This window comes from Populus euphratica, unplaced genomic scaffold, assembly GCF_000495115.2.
Source record: "Populus euphratica unplaced genomic scaffold, PopEup_1.0 scaffold103.1, whole genome shotgun sequence".
Classification (NCBI taxonomy): Eukaryota; Viridiplantae; Streptophyta; class Magnoliopsida; order Malpighiales; family Salicaceae; genus Populus; species Populus euphratica.
Window position 1 is genome coordinate 269428 of NW_011499891.1, and position 24954 is coordinate 294381.

The following is a 24954-nucleotide window of genomic DNA, read 5'->3' on the forward strand; positions in this document are numbered from 1 at the left end:
TTTGAATCAAAAATAAGAAAAACACACAAGTTAAAGGTAACCTTTCTCTGAAAGGATGTTTTAAGGGTGGTGTCTACCTTCCCTTAATCATAACTAACCCAGTACCCGAATCTCTGGGACCAGTGTCTAATTTTGGATTTCTAGTTCCCTCAAATTACTAGATGGCGACTCCAATAAAATCTTTATTTCTCCCAATCAAATAAAAACTAAATTCCTTTTGTTTAAAAAAAAACAAAAAAAAAGGAGTGGAGCCGTCGCCCGACGTCGTGTATCGACAGAATGGCGACTCCACTGGGGACTTAGGGTTGAACCTACTACTTGTGTTTGCTTTTCATATACTTTTTCTTATATGCTATTTATTTTTGACATTTATTTTATTTATATTATTTATTACTGTAATTCTTTTCAATTTTTCATATTGTCATATGCATGCATGATATTTATTTGTGTATTCACACACTTCACGATGAACCCATAAAAGCTCTGGACCCGAGCTTCGTCCTTTTTAAGATTAGAAAAGAAAGATTCAAGTGGCAAGTGTGACTTATGTCCACTGATGCTCATTTGGACTTTCGCTTGGATTGTAACTCACCCTATGTAACGGGTATTGTGGAATTTTCTCCCATACTCATGTTGCATAAGGTTAAGAGGCCAGTTACTTCACAAGTAATTCGGGCAATTTAAGAACCAAATAATTTCTTTAAGGATAGAATAAACTAAGCCAAACCTTATGAGTTAAATCCTATCAAGTAGGATATAAGACACAAATAAATTGTCAATGCATTAACATATATTTTCATATACATTCCATATTCTCATTATATCTCCACCGATCCTTATAGGAAGTGTGAGATGAAAAAAAAAAAACCAAATTTATTGAGGAATTTTTGACCAGATCAAAATTAAGACAATAAATTTCTTCCCTCAATCAGTTCAAGTTCCTGTAGGTTTGGAGTCCTCAGTGAGAACTTTTTTTAAGAGAATCTGATCTGGTCTATTCCTCATCATAAGTTAAAGGAAAACCTAAAACAAATAACAGGCATACATCATCCATATAGCATTTTGCATCCATTTGTGCATTTCATTCATTTTTATGGCATTCATCCAGGTTGAAATATAGGTCCCCCAAAAGACCATAAAATTCATTACACTCGACTTCGAAGAAAGATAATGGAGAACGAAGAAAAAGCACATCTAGAGGCTCATTATCAAAGGGAGTTGGAGAGCATGAAAAATGATATCGCAAGACTTACAAGTCTACTCGAGCAGGCCCTAGTATCCAAGTCTGGAGAAGATACCTCTACTCAGCCAACGGTTGCAACTCCATCTATATCTACTCCAGTAGCTCCTTTCGTGTTCACTTCTCAAAATCTAGGGGCAAATCCTTCTTCATCTGAACAGCAGTTCACTGTCAATGTTCCACCAGCACAAGTGCCGATCATAAACTTGACAACTGATGACTCACATAAGATGAGATACTCTAAACCTGTTGATTATGACAAATTGACCGCTCTAGAAGAAAGATTGAGAGCAGTCGAAGGGGCCGACTTATATGATCCTGTTCATGCTGCAGAGATGTGTTTAGTCCCAAATGTAGCTGTACCTAAAGAATTTAGGGTACCGGAATTTATCAAATATACGGGAACTGAATGCCCAGTCACTCATCTTAAATCTTATTGTAATAAGATGGCAGAAGTGGTGAATGATGAGAAACTTCTTATCCATTTCTTTCAAGACAGTCTTTCTGGATCAGCACTAAGTTGGTATACAAGACTAGATAATACTAAGATCAGAAAGTGGAAAGATTTGGTCAAAGCTTTTGTGGAGCAATACAAATTCAACATGGAGGTAGCCCCGGACAGGTCAAGCTTGTTAGTCATGGAGAAGGGCACCAAAGAGACTGTAAGAGAATACGCTTTGAGATGGCGTGAAAAAGCATCTCATGTGCAACCCTCTTTGTTAGAAAAAGAAATGGTCACTCTGTTTACCAACACTTTTAAATCTCCCTACTTTGAACACCTAGTGGGTAGTTCAGCTCAGCATTTTTATGATGCTGTAACTATTGCTGAGAGGATAGAACAAGCAATAAGAATAGGGAGAATGTTAGAGCCTACTGAGAAGAAAGGTTTTATCGGGAAAAAGAAGGAGTCTGAGGTGAACAATATGGAAGGAGGGGACAAGGGTAAGAAGAAAAATTACCATCACTATAACTTCCAAAGACCTACCCAACAAGTTACAAGTGTAAGCTTCACTAAACATTTCCCTACCAACCAGCAAAACCAACCAAATGACCAACAAAGTAACCAGATTGGTAATCCTACAAGAAGGAATTTTCAAAGAACCCAAGAACGATTGCCACCATTACCACTTCCCTTGGGAGAAATGTATTCGAAGTTGTTGAGTATTGGGCAAGTGGCCCCTGTTCCTTTAACCCCACTACAACCTCCATACCCAAATTGGTATAAGCCTGATATGACATGTGAATATCATGCTGGCATTGCTGGGCATAACATTGAAAGCTGTAATGCATTCAAAAACAAGCTCCTTCAATTGATAAAAGCTGGATGGATAACTTTTGATGATGCACCGAATGTGAATTCCAACCCTTTACCCAATCATGCTACAAGCAGTGGAGGGGTGAATGTTATCGGAGTAGAGGGTAAGAAGGAAAGAACTTTGAAGGTTTCCATGGAAAAACTGTACGGTATGATGGTACAGTCTGGATATTTATCCGAGTTTGAACCAGTAATGAATGAAAATAATTACTGTAAGTTTCATGCCAAGGTGGGACATCACATTGATGATTGCGAAGAATTTCACCAAAGAGTGAAAAGGATGTTGATTTTCGGCATGATACGGATAGAAAGTGAAGAAGAAAGCAGTGAAGTGGGAATGATAGGCAGCCAGGAGAAAAAAAGAGAGGTTTGTAGACTCCAACCAACTGTGGGTGGTCCGCCAAAACTAATCCTAATCAAGCCTGTATGTACCAATAATGGAAGTTATGGCACAATGCCTTACAATTATGGGTATGCTTTCAACGTTAAAAATCCTACTCCTGTCTTCCATACAGAAATCGGTGGTTTAACTCGAAGTGGTCGTTGTTTTACACCAGAAGAATTAGAGAGGCAGAGGAAAGCTAAAGGAAAAGAAACAGTTGAGGCTTTTAAAGATATGGAAGTGAACAAACCCATAAGTGAAGAGGAGTCTAATGAATTTCTAAAGTTGATGAAGCATAGTGAGTATAGTATAGTAGATCAGTTGAAGAAAACTCCTGCTAGAATCTCTTTAATGTCACTTATCTTGAGTTCTGAGTTACACCGTAAAGCGTTGCAAAAGGTGTTGAATGAAGCATATGTGCCACAGGATATTACTCAGGATACAATGGAGCATTTGGTGGGAAGAATTCAAGCCTCCAATTACTTATATTTCACTGAAGATGAGCTAGACCCGGAAGGGACTGGGCATAACAAGCTCTTGTATATCACTGTGAAATATAAGGACTGTCTGATCGGCAAAGTGCTTGTGGATAATGGTTCAGCTTTGAATGTGTTACCAAGGTATATGCTAGATGAGATGCCAATTGATGCTACTTATATGAGGCCAAGTACTATGACGGCTAGAGCATATGATGGTTCCCCTAGACAGGTGATAGGGACCATTGATATTGAATTGTTTATAGGGCCTCAAATGTTTTTGATAACCCTACAAGTGATGGATATCCATCCTTCCTATAGCATGTTATTAGGAAGGCCATGGATACATGCCTCTGGGGCTGTGACATCATCTCTACACCAATGCCTGAAGTACATCATCAATGGAACTTTAGTGAAAGTTAAGGCAGAAGAAACCTTGTCCATGATAAGGAATGTGGCGGTCCCTTATATTGAAGCAGAAGATTGCAAAGATGGAGATCTCCATGCCTTCGAGATTGTGAACACCGAATGGGTACCGGAGAATACTGTGTTAAGAAGACCAGCTATTTCTAGTACTGCTAGAATGATAGCTAAATGCTTTTTAAAACATGGGCTGCCATTCCAGAATGATCTAATTGCTGGAAATCATAAAAGAGTCAACATGATGAAAATTAAGGCCGTTGATCAGAGGTTTGGGCTTGGCTTCAAGCCTAAGAAAGATGATCATAAGAGAGCTGCTAGGATAAAGCGAGAGAGAAGGTTGGCCAGAATAGAAGGAAGAAAGCCAGAAGAAGAAGACATTGCAATCCCACCTATCCATGTTTCTTTTCCAAAGTCAGCATATGTGATGAAACCTGAAAACATGATGGAAGTCTTGGGGCAGAAACTTGCTGTCATGGATATCAACAATGTAGAAGAAGGTGAAGAGAAAGGCTGGAACTGTGATGATGAGCCAATAATAATAAAAGAAGATGAATTGTTACCACAGTTAACTGTCCATGCTCTAGAAGAAGCTCCAACCAACGCTTTTGTGCGAAAGCTTTCAGTTGAAGAAGTATTCCAGAATTGGGAGATTGAAGAAGCCCCAATTGTTTTTAAGAAGTAATGATTAAGTGTCTACTTATATTTGCTTTTATGTGCTTTGCATTGTACTTTGCTTTGTGTTTTTATACCTAGTTGGAAATCTTGGTTCAAGATGACAACATAAGGTCTTTTCATAATTGTTGAGTCAACCTTTAAAAAATATTGAGATCAAGCATTTTCATCAGTATTTGTTGAATTCCTTTTATTTTTTTCGGCTACAAGATATGCATTCACACTAAAAAACACCTTCCGCTTTCAGGAATTCTGAAAGTGAATCCTCCATAAATCCACAAACATATTGCATTGAAAATGAATGGCCAAACTTTGATAAGGATGAGATTGCAATGGATGAAGAGGAATGGGATGAAGAGTTTGCTAGACGGGTAGAACAGTCAGAGCATGCTTGGAAACCTGCAAAGGAAGAACTAGAGGTGATAAATGTAGGCACCGAGCAAGATAAAAGAGAGTTAAAGATTGGAACTCTGATCACTACAGAAGAAAGATGCAGTTTAACCTCATTACTACAAGAGTATATCGATGTGTTTGCCTGGTCTTATACAGATATGCCTGGTTTAGACATTGATATTGTAGTACACAGATTACCTTTGATAGAAGGATGTAAACCTGTTAAGCAGAAATTAAGAAGAACTCGCCCAGATATTGTGCTCAAAGTCAAGGCAGAGATAGAGAAGCAGTGGGATGCCGGTTTTCTAGAAGTTATTAAATACCCTCAATGGGTATCTAATATAGTGGTGGTACCAAAAAAGGATAATAAAATCAGAGTATGTGTAGATTTCAGGGATCTAAACAAAGCCAGTCCGAAGGATGATTTTCCTTTGCCTCACATAGATGTCTTGGTAGACAATGCTGCTAGGAGTTCAACTTACTCCTTTATGGATGGATTTTCCGGTTATAACCAGATTAAAATGGCTGAAGAGGATAAAGAGAAGACCACTTTTGTCACACCATGGGGAACATTCTGCTACAAAGTGATGCCATTCGGGTTGAAGAATGCTGGAGCCACGTATCAAAGGGCAATGGTGACACTTTTCCATGATATGATGCATAAAGAGATTGAAGTGTATGTGGATGATATGATTGCCAAGTCTAAGAATGAAGAAGATCATGTTCAGGTTCTAAGAAAATTGTTTGAAAGACTAAGAAAGTATCAGTTGAAGCTGAATCCTTCAAAATGCTCGTTTGGGGTAAAGTCTGGAAAGTTGCTAGGATTTGTGATAAGCAATAAAGGAATAGAGGTCGATCCTGATAAAGTGAAAGCAATTCAGGCTATGACAGTTCCTAAGACTGAGAAAGAAGTAAGAGGTTTCTTAGGACGTTTGAATTACATTGCTCGATTCATATCTCAGTTAACAACAACATGTGAGCCAATTTTTCGATTACTTCGGAAAAAGAACCCTGGTATATGGGACAAAGATTGTCAAGAGGCTTTTGATAAAATAAAGCAATACTTACAGAATCCACCTTTACTCGTGCCCCCTGTGCCTGGAAGACCTTTGATCTTGTATTTGACAGTAACTGAGGTAGCAATGGGCTGTGTGTTGGGACAACATGATGAGTCTGGAAGAAAGGAGCAAGCTATCTATTATCTGAGTAAGAAGTTTACAGATTGTGAATCCAGATATACTGTGACTGAGAAGCTATGTTGTGCTCTTGTATGGAGTACGAAGCGTCTTCGACAATATATGTTGTATTATACCACCTGGTTGATCTCAAAAATGGATCCTCTTAAATATATCTTTGAGAAACCCTACTTGTCAAGCCGAATAGCAAGATGGCAAGTGATGTTGGCTGAGTATGACATTGTATACAAGACAAGAAAATCTGTAAAAGGAAGTGTAATTGCTGATCATCTAGCAGATAATGCTATCAATGACTATGAGCCTTTGAAATTTGACTTCCCGGATGAGGATGTGTTGATAGTAGAAGAGGACAAAGAAAAGAATGATTGGTGGATCATGTATTTTGATGGGGCAGTGAATGTTTCTGGTAATGGAGCAGGCGCTGTGATAATCTCACCTGACAAGAAGCAATATCCCGTCTCAGTCAAACTATAATTTGAATGCACTAACAATACTGCTGAATATGAGGCTTGTATCCTTGGATTAGAAGCTGCTTTGGAGATGAAAATAAAGAAGCTTGATGTCTATGGGGATTCAATGTTAATAATCTGTCAAGTGAAAGGCGAATGGCAGACCAAGGAGGAAAAATTGATACCATATCAACAATATCTCTCGAAACTGACTGAGGGCTTTGATGAGATAGATTTTTCCCACATGGGAAGAGACAAAAACCAGTTTGCTGATGCTTTGGCAACTTTAGCTTCTATGACCAAAACTGATTACGGAGTAAGAGTACAACCAATCTGCATTGAGATTAGAAATTTTCCAGCTCATTGTTGTTCAGTTGAAGGAGAAATAGATGGGAACCCATGGTTTTATGACATCAAGCAGTTTATCCAATATCAAGAGTATCCCTTGGGGGCATCCAAAGCAGATATGAAGACCTTGAGAAGGTTAGCTCTAGAATTTTACCTGGATGGAGAAATTCTATACAAACGGTCATTCAATGGGACTTTACTGAGATGTCTAGATGAAATCGAAGCTAAGGTAGCATTGCAAGAAATTCATGAAGGAATTTGTGCAACTCATGCAAGTGGGCATATGATGGCTAGACAATTACAACGATCGGGGTATTTCTGGATGACCATGGAGAAAGATTGCATCGATTATGTCAGGAAATGTCATAAATGTCAAGTGTATAGTGATAAGATAAATGCACCTCCAGCTCCTCTATTTAATATGACATCACCATGGCCATTTGCAATGTGGGGAATAGATGTGATTGGGCCAATCAACCCAAAAGCCAGCAATAAGCATCAATTTATCTTAGTAGCCATTGATTACTTCACAAAGTGGGTGGAGGCCAGCTCTTATGCCCATGTAACTCAAAAGGTGGTCAAGAGTTTTATTGAGAAAGATTTGATCTGTCGATATGGTTCACCTGAGAAGATAGTGACCGATAATGCCCAGAATTTTAATGGAAAAATGATCACAGAATTGTGCATGAAGTGGAAAATTAAACATTCAAACTCATCTCCCTATAGACCAAAGATGAATGGTGCTGTCGAAGCTGCAAACAAAAATATCAAGAAGATTATCCAGAAGATGGTAGTTAATTACAAGGATTGGCATGAGATGCTTCCCTTTGCTCTACATGCATATCGCACAGCAGTAAGAACATCTACTGGAGCTACACCTTATTCACTAGTATTTGGGATGGAGGCGGTGATGCCTTTGGAAGTAGAAATTCCATCTTTGAGAGTACTAATAGAATCTGAACTAGAAGAAGCTGAATGGGCTAAAGTGAGATATGAGCAGCTAAACATGATAAGTGAGAGAAGGTTGGCCGCAATTTGTCATCACCAGCTATACCAAAGAAGGATGGCCAAAGCATATGACCGGAAAGTCCGACCAAGAGAATTCAAAGAAGGGGATCTTGTACTCAAAAAAATCTTACCACTACCAAGTGAAGACCGAAGCAAGTGGGCACCAAACTATGAAGGCCCATATGTAGTGAAGAAAGCTTTCTCCGGAGGGGCTCTGTTGTTAACTAGGATGGATGGAGATGATTTACCTAGGCCCGTGAACTCTGATTCTGTGAAAAAGTATTATGTATGATGTATTTCATCCAATTAAAATTAAATGAAATGAAGTTTTGGCCAGGAAATTCTCTTTGCATATACCTCACCAAAAAGCCCATGCATGATCTCAATGGCTCAACAATCTGATCTTTCAAATGTTTTTTTTACAAGAGAACCCATTCTTCTTAAATGAGGTTTTAAAAGAATTGATTTTGTTTATGATTTCAATGAAATAAATCAATGATTTGTTTAGGATAATGTTCAAAGCAATTCTCTTGAAAGAGATGACCATACAAGTCAAGAACACGCAATTGGAACAACTATCACTTAAATTCTGTCTTGGACTTACATTTTATCAGCATGAATAATGGTTGGTAGTACATTAGCTTGTCATGGACTTGCAAAACATGGTATCTTATAAATCCAAAACATTACGCTGGATGTGGACAAAGTTTATTGGTTTTAACCGATCTTGCTTGAAATGAAGAAAGGCCATCTTTGATATTCCTTTCACTTTCTTTTAAAATTATCCTTTGCAGTCCCAATTTGAGCCGAGTCTATTTAAAGTTTTTTTTTTCATAAGAACCTTAACTAAGATCACACCCTACACTGGGGGCAAAATGAAAGAAATGATCATGGAAATCATCTTGAAGACCTGTGAGCTTATGAGTTTGACAACAAGGAATTCAAAAAAAAAACAATTCCAAATAATTGAGAGAATTCCCAAAAAATAGAAAAAATTCCTAATTGGGAATATTTAGTATCATTTTGTTGTCAATATAAAAAAAGAGATGAAGATAAGATAACAGTGATCTATAGTTTTCAAACCCTTAAACACTTTCTTTGAGCTTATGAAATCCTCTTTCTTTTACAGCCTTGAGCCATAAATACATTACATGCCTTTAAAGTCCTTTCTAATCAAGGAAGCAACCTGAATTAATAAACAGCGTTCCCAAAATATAAGAGACTTTTTCATAAAGAGTCATGATATAGCAAATAATTACTCATTATTATTCATGCTGATAAAAGGACTGCTTCTAAAAATAAAGGGCAATTGTTCCTTTTCCCTCAAAATACATTCAAGATTGCTTGAACACATTGAAAACCAAAGCAGAAGGTCATCTCATCACTTACCTTTATTTGAGATTACTTTTATTGAGAGATTTACTACAAATCCTTAGAGTTGCTTGAACATTGTTATAAACAAACATTGAGAGTTTCAGTTTTCAAAAACAAAAGAGATCTTTTGAAAAATCATTTTTGAAAAAAAATGGTTTTCTATGTGAAGAAGACAGATATATGAGACACCAAGAGGCAGTGTTAGAAAATCAGAGATTCTAACGACAACAAGAGCAAATAAGGAAATGAAAAGAGACAGTTACTTCTTCCAAGGGTAGAGAAGCAATCACAAGAAATCTTCCAGAGGCAGAGCAGCAGTCACTAGATTCCTAATGGCATAAAGAAATTTGCTTCCCTAGTGAGAGATACACATGATAAAACTGTAGATTTCTTCCAGAGTGGGATTGAAATAGCATGATTATGCAGTTTCTATGAAATGAGATTTTTGCTTCTCGTAAGATGATCAGTTAGACAATATGATAACTGATACATCTTCGGATATGGAAATCCCAGGTGAAGTGGGATAATCCTCATATATTGACCATGTGAATTGGTTAAAGAATCCTCAACAACACGATGTCAGGCCAGGGAGAAGCTAATGCTCTCAATAAAGTATCCAATGGAGAAAGAGGTAGTGACTATTGAGAAACTCAAACAAAGTTTATCTTAGAGAACTCAACAACATGGGTCAGCTTGAGTAGATTTGAAAGACGCGTGAATCAAAAGAGCTTGCTAACATTCAAGATCGCCAGACAAGATGAATGGGGGATCTATATTTCAAAAAAGGTAAGATGCATCTCATATCATCTAACTTCACAAACATTGCATATTTGTCTTGTAGATATTTCTTGAAACAAAATTCCCAACGGGATCCAACGAGATTCAGACGAAATGAAGTCATTTTAATCACATCAAATATGACAATTTCATGAAAGCAAAATTCATAAATGAAGACAAGAAAGATGGATTTTTTTTTATTCATGACAAAAGGTTTAAAAGTACAAATATTAAACAGTGCGAGGACGATCAGGGATATTGTCATCTTGATCATTAATCAGGCCTCGAAGTTCTTCGAATCGTTTACGCATATTCTCCATCTCTTCCTCAAACTCGAGGTGTCGTGTGTTAACATAGTCCTTCCAAAAGTCAACACGTGTATTCAGCTCTTGGTTCCTCCTCTCCAAGTCGTTTCTTTGACGTCTTTCATCACGGAGTCTATTCCGTAAGTTCTCAATCAGATGATGGAGATCAAGAACCTGAGTATTCAGCTCAAGTCTTCTAGCATGAAGACGCTCTGCAACGTTCACCAGAGATGAAGTAGCTCTGATACTGAGAGCAAGTGACTGATTCACTGCTTCAATATCGCTCCTAGCTGCCAGCATGGTTTCATCACGGGGAAGGACCATGTCTCTAGCCACGGCTACAGCAGTATCTTCATTGTCCATTACAGTATCTTCTATTGTAACTGGACGACCATTCACTTCAAAAGTAGTACGCCAAACTATAGGCTCTACTGCAGGAACAAGATTTGGGTTAACATTGGAAGAAGAGGAAGACATGATTAAAGCTTCAAGAGTTGGGAACTTTGAAAGGCTTGAAATACAAGAAGTTGATGATGTTTGTCACCAAAAACTGTGTAATTTATAAGGATTCTACTCTTACTATTACTCTGAACAGATGATTAAATCTCAACCATAGACGTAAGACTTTCATGAGAAGCTTTCATCATCTCTAAGATCGATTTACAAATCAGATCTCAACCGTAGATATAAGACTTTAATGAGAAGCTTTCATTATCTCTGAAATCGATTGCAAATCAGATCTCAGCAGTAGATATAAGACTTTCGTGAGAAGCTTTCATCATCTCTAAGATTGATTTACAAATCAGATCTCAACCGTAGATATAAGACTTTCGTGAGAAGCTTTCATCATCTTTGAGATCGATTTTTACAAATCGGATCTGAGTCATACAAATATGACTTCCTTTAGAAGTTTTCATTAACTTTGAAAATCATAGTGAAATTACTTTCATGTATTTCATAAAATCAATCTGAAATCACTTTCATGTATTTCAGAAAACCATTATTGAAATCACTTTCATGTATTTCACACAACCATTGATGAAATCACTTCCATGTATTTCACAAAATCAATCTGAAATCACTTTCATGTATTTCACACAACCATTGATGAAATCACTTCCATGTATTTCACAAAATCAATCTGAAATCACTTTCATGTATTTCAGGAAATCAATGATGAAATCACTTTCATGTATTTCAGAAAATCAATGATGAAATCACTTTCATGTATTTCATAAAATCAATCTGAAATCACTTTCATGTATTTCAGAAAACCATTGTTGAAATCACTTTCATGTATTTCACAAAACCATTGATGAAATCACTTCCATGTATTTCACAAAATCAATCTGAAATCACTTTCATGTATTTCAGAAAACCATTCTTGAAATCACTTTCAAGTATTTCACAAAAAATCAAGATTGAAAACATTTTCATGTTTTTCACTTGGGCAAGTCGCCCATAAGAATTAGACGAACAGAAAAATATGTGTTTTTCAACACCTCCATCGTTTTTCTTTACAAAACTTATTATGAAAAGTTAAAAGAAAATGAATTTTCCAAAACCATTATTGAAATCACTATCATGTATTTCACAAAACCATTGATGAAATCACTTCCATGTATTTCACAAAATCAATCTGAAAATTACTTTCATGTAAAACAATCTGAAATCACTTTCATGTATTTCAGGAAACCATCAATGAAATCACTTTCATGTATTTCACCAAACCATTATTGAAATCACTTTCATGTATTTCACTAAATCAAGATTGAAAACATTTTCATGTTTTTCACTTGGGTAGGTCGCCCATAAGAATTAGACCAACTGAAAATATATGTGTTTTTTCAACATCTCCAGCATTTTTCTTTACAATACTTCCTATGCAAAGTCAAAAGAAAATGATTTTTTTAATGTCTTTGCACCGTAAGCATTGTAAAGAGGGGGCAACTGTTGTAACCCAATTTTGGATTAAATAAAATTTTTTAGGAATGTTATTTTATCTTATTATTCATGACAAAAAAATATAATAAATAAAAAAAGAAAAAAAGAGTTTAAAATATATTTTCTCGAGTCAACCGTCATTTTCTGTCAAAACCAAGTCCACCAGGTCAATACGGGTTAAACGATGTCGACCGGGATGAAAAATAAGTTTCAGGACGTTTCGGGTCAAAACCGTCATTTTCTATTAAAACCGAGTCCATCGAGTCAATACGGGTCCCCCCATGTCGACCACAATGAAAAATGAGTTTCGGGCTGTTTCGGGTCAAAACTGTCATTTTCGGTCAAAACCGAGTCCACCGGGTCAATACAGGTCCCACCATGTCGGCCGGGGTGAAAAATGAGTTTCGAGCTGTTTCGGGTCAAAACCGTCATTTTTGGTCAAAACCGAGTCCCCCGGGTCAATACGGGTCCCCCCATGTCGACCGGGGTGAAAAATGAGTTTCGAGCTGTTTCGGGTCAAAACCGTCATTTTTGGTCAAAACCGAGTCCACCGGGTCAATACGGGTCCCACCATGTCGACCGGGGTGAAAAATGAGTTTCGGGTCAAAACTATCATTTTCGGTCAAAACCGAGTCCACCGGGTCAATACGGGTCCCACCATGCCAACCGCGATAAAAAATGAGTTTCGGACTATTTTTGTCAAAACTGGTATTTTTGGGTCAAAAAACCCGGTCCACCGAGTTGATACCCGTATAAAAAAGTTTTTTTTGTAATTTAAAATTAATTTTTAACGGATGAAAAACTTTTTATAATACTGATTTGAATTTTTAATTTTTACCCCTGTATATAAATATTATTATTATTATTTAGTATTATTATATTATTATTTAATATTATTATATATAATAAGACAAATAGTAATCGGTGGAAGTTTGAATCCGTGAATTGCTAACAATTCATCAGTGAATTATTGTCTGAATTTATTGGCTATAAATAGCCAATGAATTCAAGACAGCGAGGAAGAGAAAAACATAAAAAATTTATTCTCAATTTCAATTCTCAATTCGGATTTACTATTTCGGGTTACTGTTTGGGTATTATTTATTTTTCGTATACTTTTTCTGCACAGATATTAAATTTTTTTTAATAAATTAAAAAAATATCAAAAATATCCCAACCGTTAGATCTAATAATATTTAGATCTGAGCCTTTGATTTCTTAGGATACAATAGGCTTTACCACACTAGATTAAAACCCCAATTCATCTCAGCCGCTCAAATAATCTGACCTTTGATCTGGTTGCGCCACGTCAGCCGGTATACCGAGCGCTCGGTACACCGCTGCACACCAGATAGCCACTCATTCCATCCTGACCGTCCGATCAACTTGGAGATCAAACGAATCACAGCCGCACGATCTGTTCATCCGACATCCCGCGGTTCACAGCCTTCAGACGCACGAGTGTACCATACACTCGTCCACACCAGATCAAAACCCAGAGCTTCTCTCTCCTCTCGCCGGCGATTCTCTCTCTCTCCGCCGATCTCCCATTTCCGGCCGTCTCAAGCCGTGAAACCGCCACAGAATCGTGCATCGGCTCCACCTGAGTAAAACCCCGGCATTTTCACACTTTTGCACCGGCTAATTTGGCCGGAAAAAGGCCGCGACCGACATCGACCAATCGACCTCCAAGTCGTCGATTCTCCCTCCTCAGCCATCAACGGCCAACGAGACCACCACCATCAGAATCCTCATCCTCAGATCTACCAGAATTGACTATCTTTTGGCCGGAAACTTGCCGGAAAATTTCGCGTGTGAATAGTAACCACGCGTGAACAGTAACCGCGGGTCCAGTGGCATTTTCGTAAATTTTCGATAAATCCGAGGATATTTCAGTCTTTTGCCTATAGAGGGGTACTCAGGTAATTTTCTATGATATTTTATGGTATTTTATGATATTTTTATATATAAATACTTGTAAATTTTTACATGTGAAAAAAAACAAAAATAAATAAAAATAAATAACAACGCGGGTTCAACACCCATTTTTATCATATCACTGTTCATAGGTCAAAAGCCCAATTTTCAAGAATTGATATATCTATTTGTGAATGATATCAAAATAATTTTTATTTTATAAAATAAATATTATTTGTCGACACGTCTCTTTTATTTACAGAAAAGGACCGATGTCAAAAAAAAAATTAAATACCAAATATGGATTATGTCCATTATTATTTATTTTGGTAAATCAGACGTAACTCTCCTTTTTAGGGATAAACGTCGACATTTTAGACAAAGTCTCCTAATTTTAGGGACTGATGTCATTTTTAACGCGTCTCCTATTTTTAGGGACCGACGTTAAATATGTTAAAAATTTACAAATAAGCTCAAAATATAATAGCATTTGAATTAGATAAGAAAAACACACAAGTAAAGGTAACCTTTCTCTGAAAGGATGTTTTAAGGGTGGTGTCTACCTTCCCTTAATCATAACTAACCCAGTATCCGAATCTCTGGGACCAGTGTCTAATTTTGGATTTCTAGTTCCCTCAAATTACTAGATGGCGACTCCAATAAAATCTTTATTTCCCCCAATCAAATAACAAAATTAAATTCCTTTTGTTTTAAAAACAAAACAAACAAAAAAGAGAAGTGGAGCCGTCGCCCGACGTCGTGTATCGACAGAATGGCGACTCCGCTGGGGAATTAGGGTTGAACCAACTGCTTGTGTTTGCTTTTCATATGATTTTTCTTATATCTCTCACTATAGCTTGACCAAAATTATTTTAAATATAAAAATATAGTTGTATGGATTGTTTTTGAATTTGTAAAGTTACCTAAATTACATTAGAATAACTTCTATATAATTAAATTTTAAATCTAAGCTAAATAAAGAGTTAGGTATAAAGGTTTTTTTTAATTAATTTTTTATTCAAATTTTTTTTATAAATTTTTTTTATCAATCAATGAAGTTATTTTTCAATTAAATTACTTTAAAACAACTCCAACGTAAATTAATTTTAAACCAAAAGAGGTTCAGTCAGAGTAGTTTTTATTAATCAATGTCATTCATCTTTCTTCTCTATTTCATCTTCATATATATTTGTATTGATAAATCAAGTTATTTTTAAACCTATCTAATCTAATCTAATCAATCAAATTATGTCGAGATAACTAGAAAACAATTTAATTTTAAACCTCAACAAAAATTTCAAATCAAAAGAGTGATTAGATATAATGATATTGCTAGAAAAACCTTCTCTTAACATTTTTCTGACAGGCAGCCGAGCACAGACAAATGGAGTGTTGTTTTCATCCTCGAACACTTTTTTTTTTTCCAAATGCATTAATATCTAATTTGTTATGAATGGGCAAAATTAAAATACAGGGAACTAGGTGGCTGCTTAACACTTTGGGCAAAAAGTTCACTTCTGTTCTTCACCTCAAGAAGGACAAACACGGAGAGGGGTTTTCACCAACTTGTTATAGATGTGGAAGGAAGACTACTTGAAGATGTTCACCATACAGAACAAACAAAGATCTTTAATTGGTAACGATGCGTACACTTTCATCACATTTTCTGTACAAAAATACCAGTTAGCCCTTTCTTCTACGCCCAACAAATCTGGCAGGACTAAACCGATCAAGATCTACAATGGTGGACTGCCCATCTACTATAAGCTCAGCCATTGCAGCCCCAGTAGCAGGACCGTTTAAAATACCCCAACAGTTGTGCCCAGTGGCAACATAACAGCCCTTCACCTCTGGAATCTCCCCGATTACAGGAACACTATCGTCAGTGCATGGCAAGAAGCATGCTTGCTCCGCCTTCAACCGTGCCTCTCCTTCCACCAAATGGCTCGACACCGTACTCGCTACTCTCTTTAGCACCTCTAATGATTCTGGGTCGCTCACTATCTGCTCAGGATCCTCCGGCACCTCAACCTCGGATGACATTCCGCACAAGTACACCTCCCCTACCATTCAAGTAATTTATTTTACTGCTAACTGCCATCATTTATTATTCCTCCGAAAAAATAAGAAGTTAAAATGGAATACGAAAAATACCTGAGGGCCGTGGATACACTTCAGGGTCCATGGGCTTTCCACCCTGGGCCGGATAATAACTCAAAAAAAGAGCATGAGGGGTTATAGCATCAGGCTCTTTAGGCTCCAAAACAATACTATGGGCTCTAAGCCCATAAACTCTAAACAAGGAACTCAGCATCCCAAACTTCCCAGACCATGGCCCAAGTGCCAAAACCACTGAGTCTGACTCAATAACTCGCCCCCCTTCGAGCACCACTGAGTCTACCCGACCTCCCTCAACCCCAACACCATCCACTTTCCCTATCACCACTTCCACTCCGTATTTCTCCACCGCTTTTGATAAAAGAGTTTTTGTGAACATCTGGGGGTGGACTTGCGCCGTTGTTTCAGTTGACCCAATGGCCCTAAGGTCTCGGGCAGGCCCATCAACCCAAGAAGGCAAATTTTGAATACGCGAGGATTGACTCTGTTTCCCTGATTCGGTGACTGTGAGGCTTAGGGTAGTGAGTGGACGGTAGCCGTAGGATTCAGTGCCGTTAAGTTCTTCAGCAAGTGAACGGTGAAGATTGAAGCTGGCACGGGCAAGAGAAGATAGAGGCCCGCCGTCGCACCAATCTAAGGCGAGGAATCCTCCAGACTTTCCTGATGCGGCGCATGCTACGGATGATTTCTCAATTAGCGTGACGGCGGCTCCCTTCTTGGCAAGGAAATACGCCGTGCAAACCCCGATCACTCCGCCGCCGCAGACGGCTACGCGTTTTGGTTGCGGGTCCATGGATGATGGTGGCGGTGGTGGAGAGGAGCAGTGGACTGGGGTTGTTTTGGTCTTTTTGAAGGTTTGAAGGAGTGAAGAGAGAGTGACAGTTGTTGGTGAAGGCAGCGATGTCGCCAACATGGTTGGTTGCCGTTTGTTTTTGTTAGAAATGTAGAAGCCTCCTTCACATCTGACACGTGTACTATAACAAAAGAATATCTAATGATTTGTTTTTTATTTTATTATTTTTGAACCTGAACCCAGTTGAGGTGATTTTGGGCCTCGGCCCATGCTTATCTCAGAAATTCTGCAGATGGGATTTTATTTATGAGATGCATTTTTTTTTGTTATAATTTGTGATTTGAATATTGAAGCCTTTGTTTCTTCTTCTTATTTTTATAGAATAACTGCACATAGAATTGGTAAAGTATAGATTCAATTGATAACGAGAAATTATGCAATAATGTTGTGTTGGTACGAAATGAAGAGATTGGGAAGAGGAATTTCTATCATGTTTTCAATTAATATTGTTTCAATTGATTACTGTTTGAGGATTAAAAAAATAGAGATTGTGAAATATAAATATATTTAATTGAATAAGTGGAAATAAAAATATAAAAAAATATGTTTTCAAGATATTTTTAGAATGAATTTTTATACTTTCAAAATAAAAAAGATATGTTCTCTATTTTTATTATTTCTGTCTGTTTTATTATAAGATAATGACTAAACTTTATCTAAAATATGTTTCCAGGGTATTGTTTTTTAGAATAAATTTCTATACTTTCAAAATAAAAATTATATAAAATATATATCTTTTATCTTTATTATTTCAGTCTTTTTTGTTCTAAAATAGTGATTAAAATCTACCTAAAAGAATATGAAATTATCTCATCTCAAATATTCACCATTACCATTTTTTTAATGCATCAAATATATAAAGTTTCATAAGAAAGAGTCTTAACTATAATGCATGAAAAAGGACTTCAACATAGCCATAATATATACATGCTCTGGGTTAGACAATAAGAAGTAAGGAGAACTTTGTCTCCGATTTCAAGGGTTTTTTTTTTAAAAAAAAAATTGTGAATAAAAGTGTTACCATCCTCAGTTTCTGCCAGTTGTTAGTCTCAAATGATGCAGTGTTTTTGGAGATATTACAAGTTTTATTTATATTATTTGTTTGAAATATAGATTCAAAATGGTAAAACAAAAAAGATTTTAAAATTGATATACACCATTCAGCCCTATAGTGGGCTTGTGATTTCTTGCAATTTTTTTCTAAATAAAAAAATAAAATAATGTAACCACATTTTCTATTTGTTTTAAGTTTGGAAAAATATTTTGAAACTCTGAGAGATGTGCATGTTTTTCTGATTTTTCATTAAAAAGAGAGAGAGAAATGACTCGGGGTAGATTTATTGCAAATAATTGCCTGTATATTCGAAAGTGGATGCATATTAATCACCAACCAAGATGATCAGTGATTCCCAGAACCACATCACATATATGCTTCAAACTATCCTTTCTCCATGTGCAAGCTCAGAAGGAAAAACCAATTCAGGGTACCTTCTAAATGCATTATGGCAAGCATTTGGATGCTCTGAGGCACCCATGACATGCATACAAGCATAATCACAAGACTCCGTCACCAGATCTTGAACTGAATCTCGAAGAGCATCACAAACCTAACTGTACTTGTCTGCACATTCTTTTAGCAGCTTCTTCAAGATGGGGTCCTTTGGTGTAGTGATAAGCAATTGACATTACAAATAAGATGATGTGGCTGTGGCATTAGCCATGCCAACACCATTCATGATAAGTGCTAGAACTTTGGCGTCTGCTTTTGTGCTTATGACATTAGGTTTGATGGATGAAACACAAAGATGATAGTATTTGGTATTCTTGCAAGTGTTTTGGATCGAATCTATGTATCCATGAACAAATATTAATGGTTGGTGAAAAATGTAGTGAGGTAGAAGAAGTAACAAGAAAAAGTGTTGACCCCATCAGAGAGAGTGACCAAATTGTTAAAGCATATATATCAAGTTTTTTGAACAAGTATTATGGTTAGAAGTATAAATTTGTTGGGCTTTTAATAAGACTTGTAAAATCAGGCTGAAATTCTACTCTAACAATTTTTTTTGCTTTTATACTATATATTCAAATAGAAATATCTTAAATTTTAAACATCAAAATCATACGACCCAAAAGTCTAAAATCATATACGCATCCATGACTACAACTTTTATGAAGGATGCTAAGTCAGATAAAATCATTTTAAAAATAAAAATCTGGACGCAATCTGAAAAACGAGATTGGTTCTCTTGATTTGATGAAGAAACTAATAGTGTCGAGCATCTCACTACGGCTACGAATTTGATATAAAAATGTTGGATCTTAGGACCTAAAAAAGTTATAGATCAAGTCTTTAACATATTATGAATGAAAAGATATAGTTATGATAGTTGGATATTACAAGAAACAAGTCAGAAATAAAATTTAAATTGCAGCAGAGTTGGAATTACTGCAAAGTTATGACAACAACAAAGTTTGTTTTCAACACAAATTCTAAGAGATTTAATTACTTTTAAGGACCAGATAAAGAATGAAGGAATTCATGAGCATAAAAACTTCTAATTAGTCTAAGAATTAAAAAGAAATTTGGCAATCAAGGAAAAGAATACATAAAGCAGAACACAACTGAAACATGGCTCTGTAATATTCTTTTCTTCTCTGTTTTTGTCAATTTTCCAATAGCCATAAACTAATATTTGGCTTTCAATTCATGAGGAATACACACCATTACCATTAACAAGTTATAGAAAGTAATATTATCATTGTAATTCTTTCATATTCAAGTTTTTTTTTCTTGTTCATAATTAAGCTATTGATTGTTATTTAAGATTATTGAATTGTTTTAAGATAACATATATGCATTATAGTTTCTTTCAATCTATAATTGTTGTTAGTAACTAGAGTAAGGGAAAAAAAAAGAATTAATTTGATTGTTGCAATTCTCATCTTGATTTATTATGGAAAAATAAATTAAGTTAAATTGTAAAACTTTTAAACATTTATTTAGAATAATTTTACATACTTTACTTCTAAGGCTATTGCCAAGTGAATGAAAATTGCTTTCAATATTAAATTTCTTGATGATAATAAATTGATTAGAGAGCTTTATATAATAAAAAATTAATTAGAAAGCTGTGTCTAATTAATTTACTCATTATCTTATCGATTTCTCTCTGTTTTAAGAGATATATCGAATTTATTTACTTGACGTGAAAGAATATTTATTTTATTTTGATAGTCAACATATTTATAAAAATAGAAAAGTGGACCCTTGAACTAAGATAACAAAATATCAATTTATTATTTTTATTTAAGAATTTTAATTCTTTAACTTTTTTATTCAGAAAAACACTAGAAGCTTTGATTTATTTGTACATGCCTGAACTGGGAAGCTAATGTGCCATATACAAAACGAAGAAATTTACTGAAAGAAACTAAAACATCACCAACTTTGTTCAACATTTAACAATCCCAAACATGATTTTATTGTTTCCTTCTCACATTCAGACGGACAAACCAGTCTTCTTTTACGCTTCCATGCGGATGATACACCTGAGACCTGCTCCACTAAGCATGTAATCAAAAGCCTTGTTGATTTCTGAGAAAGGGACCTCATGGGTGATGAATTTCTCCAGCTCAAGCTCCTGTGACATTACAGCTAGTAAGTTTAACAGTGGAATGCATCAAAACAGAATAAAGGAATAGCTACTGTTTAGTTTATTCACACAAGAGTTTCAAGATCCAAGCTATGGTGTTGAGCCTGTGTTTGGTAGTGTGGTGGAACCAGCTCTCACATTTACAAAACCATTGGTACATTTAGCTAGTGGCAGCCAGAGCTATCCCCAGAGTGCTATTTGCATTGCGCTAGCGAAGAAGGCTAAGAAGTTTCATGCCCAGTAATCAATTTCGATCATTTTAGTTTGATGTTTTGACCAATTAATTTTACCTTCAAGTTTCCCCGAAGAAATTTCACAGGGACCATAATTCGACTACATATACAGAAATATATTCGTATACTGCATAGCGAGTGAGATTAATGGGAACTCAGATATACCTTGTTCATGTACTTTTCAACCACTGAAGGAAGGTCGGAGCGCGGTTTGTAGTTGCCAAAGAAGGTACCCTTCAGAGTCTTCTCATTCAGGAAACTCATTGGATGGGTTTTGAAAGAATCATCTTTGGTGGGCACACCAACAAGTACAGCAACCCCCCATCCCTGCAAAGCAACCAAAACGTCAAGAATGTTAACTCGGTGATTCTCTTTTGACTTTCAATTCAATGACTGAAATGAAATCATCGGAAATTACATCATGGACACATTCAAAGGCAGAAATCATGGCATTGATGCTTCCAGTGCCCTCGACACTTCGATCAACTCCTCCGTTGGTCATCTCAGCTATCACCTAAAGACATGGAATCAAATTTAGAACAGACTTGAGAGATCCATAGAGTACGCTTGTTTCTCAAAACATGATATATCCACTATCTCACTAACCTCTTGAACGGGCTTCTTATAATCTTTTGGGTTTACGAACTCCGTGACACCGAATTTCTTGGCTGTTGACAACGAACAAGAATGAACATCAGAAAGCATTTACAAATACAACAGAGAGAACGTGACTCATGGGGAACATTATTACCAAGAATCAACACTCAAGCTACTTAATTTTTTATCAGTTTCATGTTATAGGCTATTTGACCGTGCTAAATATATATCAGTCAATATATAATTTTTTAGGAGAACTCAGCAGTGGATGCATTGCAATCTGATCTCAGTAAATGCTCCTCTCACCTTCATTGAACCTACTGGAATTCAAATCAACACCAATGATTCTTGAAGCACCAGAAATTCGAGCCCCTTCAGCAGCCTGTGATATAGAAACAACACGAACAAGTTTTGCATCAGCATCCACTTTCTGAATAGGAAAATTGCTCACTAATCTTGTGTTGGAAAAGAAACTTACTGCTAGGCCTACAGCTCCCAGTCCAAAAATGGCTACTGTCGAGCCTTTCTTCGGTTTAGCAACGTTCAAGGTGGCACCAAGACCTACAAGTCAAAAAAAAAAAATATTTATCACAAGAAAGCAAAAACTTCTTCATCCATAGAAGAAAGATTGAAGTGGATTTCGCCCCTAACCTGTAGAAATGCCACAGCTGAGGACACAAACTTTGTCAAGAGGAGCAGCCGGATTGATCTTGGCAAGACAGCCAACATGAACCACAGTGTACTCACTAAAGGTTGAGGTACCAACAAAGTGGTAAATGGGCTGCCCTCTAATCGAAAATCTAGACTTTCCATCATTCAACATCACACCTCTGTCAGTGTTGATCCTCAGAAGATCACACATATTACTCTCCTCAGATTTGCAATGTCGGCATTCCTTGCCCTCTCCTGTGAAGACCGTCCTTACACTCTCCTGTGAAGACAGGAAGCACGTGGTCACCGGGTTTCAGGTCTGTCACCCCCTCACCAACACTTTCGACAATCCTACAAGAAAAGAAAATATCAAATTAGTCCCCCCCATTCCTCACTATCAACATAAAATGAGTTTATCGAAGTAGCAGAGAAAGTAATGAACTAATGGATCAAATTCATACCCTCCTGCTTCGTGGCCAAATATGCGAGGGAACAATGGGGTTTGCCCCTGCAACATGACAAATTAACCATGCTAATTATATTATCAATCTCTAAGAACACAAGAAGAAACCACCCAGATTATAAAGCAAATCATAATAGAGAGTGCTAATCACCTTGGCTTCCCAGAAGTAAACATCAGTATGGCAGAGGGAAGTGAAGAGGATCTTCAAACGAACCTCCATAGCTTGTGGTGGAGCCACCTCCCCTTCCTCCATCACTAATGGCTTTCCAGCTTCCCATGCCACAGCAGCTACAGAAGATTACACGCATCCCATCATTTAATTGACAAAAGATAACGAGAAATGTTAAAAACAGGAACCAAGTAAAGTGGCTTTTCTCAGTTACCTTTGCAACGAATGACTTGACCAGCAGTGCTTGACATATTCTTTCTTGTCTTGAACGAACTTTATGTTTCTTGTGTTGAACGAGTTTTATGTTTCTTGTGTTGTGAAGAGAAAGGTTTGTCTTTGTGGGTTCTTATAGTAGCAGAAGCATGTGCGTCTGTCATGCGTATGGTCAAACATTGATTTGAAGTATTTTAAAGAGAAAAACCATCTACGATCTTTGCTGTTTTGTTGTGTCCTCTGTATTGGACCTGCGGCTCCATGGTTTCTTGATTCCCTGTTTCTGTTTTTTTGTGGGTCGAGCTACTACAATTAAGTCCTCTATTTAACATGTTTTGATACATATAGGATGACCATCCATTTCAATTTTTCCTACCTTTTACTTTCAATTTTTACTGAAAATTCTCTATTTGAATGGATAATAGTTTTCTTTTTTCCATGATATCAAATAGTTTTTGATACTAAGGATATAATTTACAAGCTAGGCGTGAAAAAACTTGGCTTTCCCTAGTAATATGCAACCTTAAACTTCGTGAACTTGATTTTAAGAAATGATAGTTAGATAGGAAGATTTCCCTAGTTTGAAATTCAATTTGAAACCCTCCATCATGATTAGGGATTGATTTCTATTTAGACATGGTGGTTTTATATTTCCAGCTGTGGTTTTGTGATTTATTCTTAGTTTATCTTGCGGTTTGTTAACGGCTTGTTTATATATATATATATATAGACACACACACAATGTCCACTCTACCAGCAGGCAGCCATTAATAATCAATCTGTTTAAGGAGAAGGATTGGTTTCTAGTGAAGTTGGATTTAAAAACTCATCTTCCTCTTGACTCTTCTGATCCTAATCTTTCCGCAATGAATAAAAAAATCTTTCTATCATTGTAACTCCTAATCAAATTGGTTGTTTTTTAATTCTTCAAGGTATCCATAGCCTCTTTCCCAGAACTAATCCTGTGAGGTTACGTCGGGCATCAAAACAGGAACTTCTCCCAAAAAAAAAACATTTTCAGCATTCACAAGGATGCTCAAACACGAGACCACTTGCTTAAGCAACTGGAGTCCTTTCCACTCCGGTCAACTTTCATCGGTAATCAAATTAGTTCATTTGAAGCAACATCGTCATATTACCAGAAAACATATAGCTTGCGAAGAAAACATTAGGCGCATGAGAACTCTTGATTTGTATAAATTATATTCTTAAAAACAAATTCTTAACTATGATATCATCAAATATTTGTATGAAAACTTGGCTTTCCCTTGTAAGATGCAACTAGGGACTGATTTTTAGAAATGATAGGAGGATGGTATAATTGAAAGGTTTTGTAGTTTGATAATCAATTTGAAACCTCTATCATGTTGGGGATTGATTCTCTTTAGCCTTTGTGGTTTTATATTTCCAGTTGTTGTTTTGTGGTTTATTCTTGTTTTATCTTTTGGCTTGTTAACTGCAAGTTGACTTATATAATACATATTAATTTACTATAGGTCAGCTAACAATAGTATCTTGTTGTTCTTTTATATATATATATATATATTAAATTATCTTTATTGTTTTTTTTTTAATATTGAATTAGTTGAGAATTTAGTTTTGTAATTTTATTTTTTAAGATTTTATGGATTGCTATATTGTTTTCCTACATGATTTTTTTTTATGAATTTGTTTCTTTTTTTTGTTGATTTTTTGTTGATTTTTTTTTTATATTAAGTTAGTTGAGAATTTTGCTTTGTATTTTTTTTTTTAAAATATCGTGGATTGTTTTAATGTTTCCTCACA

The 24954-nt window shown here is 36.2% G+C and overlaps 2 protein-coding genes and 1 pseudogene across 2 annotated transcripts; 1 reads left to right on the forward strand and 2 right to left on the reverse strand.

The window, feature by feature from the left end:
- Positions 1-630: 630 nt before the first annotated feature.
- LOC105131330 (uncharacterized) lies at positions 631-7072 on the forward strand (the record flags this gene model as incomplete). Its single annotated transcript, XM_011034255.1, is given in 5 exon segments — positions 631-666; positions 1270-1617; positions 2071-3631; positions 3710-4503; positions 4889-7072. Coding segments are annotated over 5 exon segments (4923 nt in total), but the record flags the coding sequence as incomplete, so codon positions are not given.
- Positions 7073-15780: 8708 nt separating this feature from the next.
- Positions 15781-17369, reverse strand: LOC105131175 (FAD-dependent oxidoreductase family protein). The gene is made up of 2 exons (XM_011034019.1): positions 16374-17369; positions 15781-16282 (listed from the first exon to the last, which is right to left on the reverse strand). Exons 1-2 carry the CDS (start codon positions 17248-17250, stop codon positions 15903-15905), a joined length of 1257 nt encoding a protein of 418 aa, XP_011032321.1. The 5' UTR covers positions 17251-17369; the 3' UTR covers positions 15781-15902.
- Positions 17370-20528: 3159 nt separating this feature from the next.
- LOC105131176 (alcohol dehydrogenase-like) lies at positions 20529-23284 on the reverse strand (annotated as a pseudogene).
- Between the last annotated feature and the right edge of the window lie 1670 nt (positions 23285-24954).